The following is a 4,108-nucleotide window of genomic DNA, read 5'->3' on the forward strand; positions in this document are numbered from 1 at the left end:
CAGATATAAAAATGCTATTTTCTCTAATTGCATATTTTGTTCCTGTAATGACTGAGCTGAATTCTAAACTGAAATGAGTAATCAATACTGAATGTCTCTGCTGTTCAAATGAAGTCATCACCATTTCAGACGGCATAAAATTGCTTCAAATTTGGCAAATTGCTACAAAGATGGAAATTAAAAGCTAAAGCTGAAGAGTATTTAATTTTCTCTCTTGCAGGTTTTAACTAAAAACTTAAGTCAACAGATAGTAATAGACCTCTTACTATCACGAAGCCCACCTGGCTGCTTGAAGGACCTCAGAAAGAATGAGCTATTACGGCAACAGCTATCCGATTGTAAACGTGGACCCCAAATACTCGGGCTACCCCCCAGAGCATATCATAGCTGAGAAGAGAAGAGCCAGAAGGCGTCTGCTCCACAAAGATGGCAGTTGTAACGTGTACTTCAAGCACATTTTTGGAGAATGGGGGAGCTATGTGGTTGACATTTTCACCACCCTCGTAGACACCAAGTGGCGCCACATGTTTGTGATATTTTCTTTATCTTACATTCTCTCCTGGTTGATATTTGGCTCTATCTTTTGGCTCATTGCCTTTCATCATGGTGATCTGTTAAATGACCCAGACATCACGCCTTGTGTTGAAAATGTCCATTCGTTCACAGGGGCGTTTTTATTCTCCCTGGAAACCCAGACCACCATAGGTTATGGTTACCGCTGTGTCACTGAAGAATGCTCTGTGGCAGTGCTCATGGTGATCCTTCAGTCCATCCTGAGCTGCATCATAAATACCTTCATCATTGGAGCCGCCTTGGCCAAAATGGCAACGGCTCGAAAGAGAGCCCAAACCATTAGGTTTAGCTACTTTGCACTCATAGGCATGAGAGACGGGAAGCTTTGCCTCATGTGGCGCATTGGTGATTTCCGACCAAACCATGTGGTAGAAGGCACAGTGAGAGCCCAACTTCTCCGCTACGCAGAAGACAGTGAAGGGCGGATGACAATGGCATTTAAAGACCTAAAGTTAGTCAATGATCAGATCATCCTTGTCACACCAGTAACTATTGTTCATGAAATTGACCATGAGAGCCCTCTGTATGCCCTTGACCGAAAAGCAGTGGCCAAAGATAACTTTGAGATTTTGGTGACATTTATCTATACTGGTGATTCCACGGGGACTTCCCACCAATCCAGAAGTTCCTATGTTCCCCGAGAAATTCTCTGGGGCCACAGGTTCAATGACGTCCTGGAAGTTAAGAGAAAGTACTACAAGGTGAACTGCTTACAGTTTGAGGGGAGTGTGGAAGTATATGCTCCCTTTTGCAGCGCCAAACAACTGGACTGGAAAGACCAGCAGCTCCACAACATGGACAAAGCCCCTCCAGTCCGAGGATCTGTCACGTCAGACACCAAGGTCAGAAGAAGGTCATTTAGTGCAGTTGCCATTGTGAGCAGTTGTGAAAACCCAGAGGAGACCACCCCCTTGGCCATAGATGAGTGTAAGGAGGCACCTTATCAGAAAGCTGTCTTGACTTTGAATAGAATCTCTGTAGAATCCCAAATGTAGTTTAAATTGTGATCACGAAGGTTGCCACCCAATCATTCAACTCTGTAGCCAGTCACATTGAGGCAAGTAGTTACACAAAGGGCTTTTAAGGGATGGTATAGCTATGTGCCATAGTGATAGGGGTAAGAAGAGCAGGTTAAATCTGGTAAAGATAATCTAAAAATGGCATAGTGCCCAATTGCTTAAACTTTTTTTTTTTTTTGCTAGCAAATTTTGTATTAAGGATGCTACCTACTTGATTAATCTAAATTTCATCTCCTTTTATTACACCATATACTTGTATCTTCAACAGGAGGTATCATATTCAATAACGGAGGACGGAGGTAGGATAGTGGAATAAATAAAAATAGGAAGGAAGATGGGCAGCCAGCATGAACAACACATTTTTAAATGTGTCAAAAGTGATAGTAGTTTCCCCTAAAAGCATCATGTCATCTACCCAAGGTATGCGACATAAGCATTCAGTAGATTGTAACGCTGAGATATTTTTTTTTTTTTTTTTTTTTTTTTTGTAACGCTGAGATATTTAACTGCAGTCCCCTGGCAGGTTTGATGCTTGCCCCTCATAGTGTCTTGGTATCAGCAGAAAGAAGTAGTGGCTGTAAGAAATAGATACTTGCCACTTCCCCAGGTAAAGATCGTTGAGTGCTAGAAGCTGGTTTTTTCTAACTCATAGAGCAGAAGAAGAGTAGACATTATTCAGAGTAGTATTTCTCTCGGAAATGCTTTGGTTGACTGCAACAAAGGGCTTTATATGGAAGAGCATAAATAAGGCAACAAATGATAAGGGGGCTTCCTATGCCCACTTCTCATCTTCTCTTGGAAGATTGAAACTTTTTTTTTTTTTTTTTTTGGTGGCATGGGGGGTGGGGAGCATTATGGAGGGAGGAAAAGGAGAAAGATATTTATTTGTGCCCAAAAGCAGTTATGTATGCTTCTTGTCTTGATCACTTTACAGGACATAAATGACTTGAATTCTAGATTTTAAGAAACTCTTCCATTGAACATGGAACAATCATTTAGATAGAAGATTTTGTGAAATATAATTAATGTGATTTTTATGCATATTATTAAATGGATAAGCTAAGTGCTATGGAATTGCTTAAATTTTTGAACATGAGATAAATTTGTATGCTCTGTTTCAGTGTTAAAAGATGTTAATCATTGTTACTTTCAGCTCAATCCCTTATGAGTAAAGAGACACTTTAAGCTTTATAAATTGCAAATTAGTTGCCTTCAGAGTTATCTGTATTTCTTTTCTTTCTTTCTTTCTTTCTTTCTTTCTTTCTTTCTTTCTTTCTTTCTTTCTTTCTTTCTTTTCTTACATTGTTGCGAGTTGATAATAAGTATATGCCACAGTTTTTCCTTTGTTTATTTTATTTAAATATATGTACACACATTTTTTGCTTTTTCTGGAAAAGCTCCCTATCCCCCTCTCTCCATTTAAATTAAAGCACACAAGTAAATTGAACTGAATCATATAGTCTGTGCCTACCAATAAAAAGTAAAATATGTAGGTGCATAAAGTATTTTTCTTTTGTTTTTCTTCTTTCTTTTTTCCATCCTCCTTTCCCCCCTTCCTTTCTGTCTTTTTCTTTTGACTACGAGCAATGAAGTTACTTTCTAAATGCACGTGTGCAGATCTTTTATTCCTGTTGTTCTATGGATAAGAGTTTTGCTCAGGTCCCAAGTTGTAAAACTGTCCTGAAGCTTAGTATCAGAGATCTAAAGAATGCATTTTTTTCTGTCTTGCTTCAGAAATGCAAAACCCGTTTTTAAAATTACACATGCATTGTAGATTTGGACTTGAAGCAGCGATTATGCAGCTAAATTAGAGTATTACAGTCTACCAAGTAGCAAACGACCACCACCACAACAAATCCAAATGCCCTTCCCCTGATGTTTTAAGCTCATTTCACACACATATAGTTTCATTTCACTTTGTCTTGCTTCCTAGACTCTGCCTAGCCACGATTCTGGTTTTGTTAGTATCAGAATAAATATATCAATGAATACATCCTGCTGTGCTCTGTCTCCACCGTCAAATCTTCCTACCGAGAATAGAATGTAAAATAGGCATTCGCGTGTAACATTTGTCCCTAATTTTCTGTTTAGATTTATAACATACTTTGATGTCCCAACGAGTTACTTAATAATAAAGATCTCAAAGTAATGCAAAAATTGTGTGCCTATGCCTGTATTTCAGGTTAGTATAAACTCTGTCAACATGGTCAGCATTGGGTGCAGAGCATCAAAGAAAGGAGATGCTCCCTTACAGAATTAGAACGTTGGCAGAACTATAAACATTTTTATGGGTTTTTAACAGCTTGTAGAACAGCTCTAACAAAATTAGCAGTAGTGTTTCTGTAAGCTTTGCAAGAAGGCTCCATGCAAAATGGCATTTCTAGTTTCAAATGCTCTGTCCGTGATGAGAAATAGGTCGAATATTCTTTCTTATGGCAGCTGTGTTCTCCCTAAAGATGAAAGTTTTCAGTGGGCTTAATTAGACGGGAAACACACAGTAGCATCCAGGCATCCTC

General features: G+C 38.9%; 1 protein-coding gene across 1 annotated transcript; it reads left to right on the forward strand.

The window, feature by feature from the left end:
* The first annotated feature begins 306 nt into the window (after window positions 1-306).
* On the forward strand, window positions 307-1,770 carry KCNJ16 (potassium inwardly rectifying channel subfamily J member 16). The gene has a single exon (XM_039229811.1). The coding sequence runs from the start codon at window positions 309-311 to the stop codon at window positions 1,566-1,568; it is 1,260 nt and encodes a 419-aa protein (XP_039085742.1). The 5' UTR covers window positions 307-308; the 3' UTR covers window positions 1,569-1,770.
* The last annotated feature ends 2,338 nt before the right edge of the window (window positions 1,771-4,108 follow it).

The sequence above is a fragment of the Hyaena hyaena genome, unplaced genomic scaffold (genome assembly GCF_003009895.1).
Source record: "Hyaena hyaena isolate Hyena2069 unplaced genomic scaffold, ASM300989v1 scaffold_39, whole genome shotgun sequence".
NCBI classification, from domain to species: Eukaryota; Metazoa; Chordata; class Mammalia; order Carnivora; family Hyaenidae; genus Hyaena; species Hyaena hyaena.

Coding starts and splice junctions, on each gene's coding strand:
- KCNJ16 (XM_039229811.1), top strand. CDS start 309: ATGAGCTATTACGGCAACAGCTATCCGATTGTAAACGTGGACCCCAAA.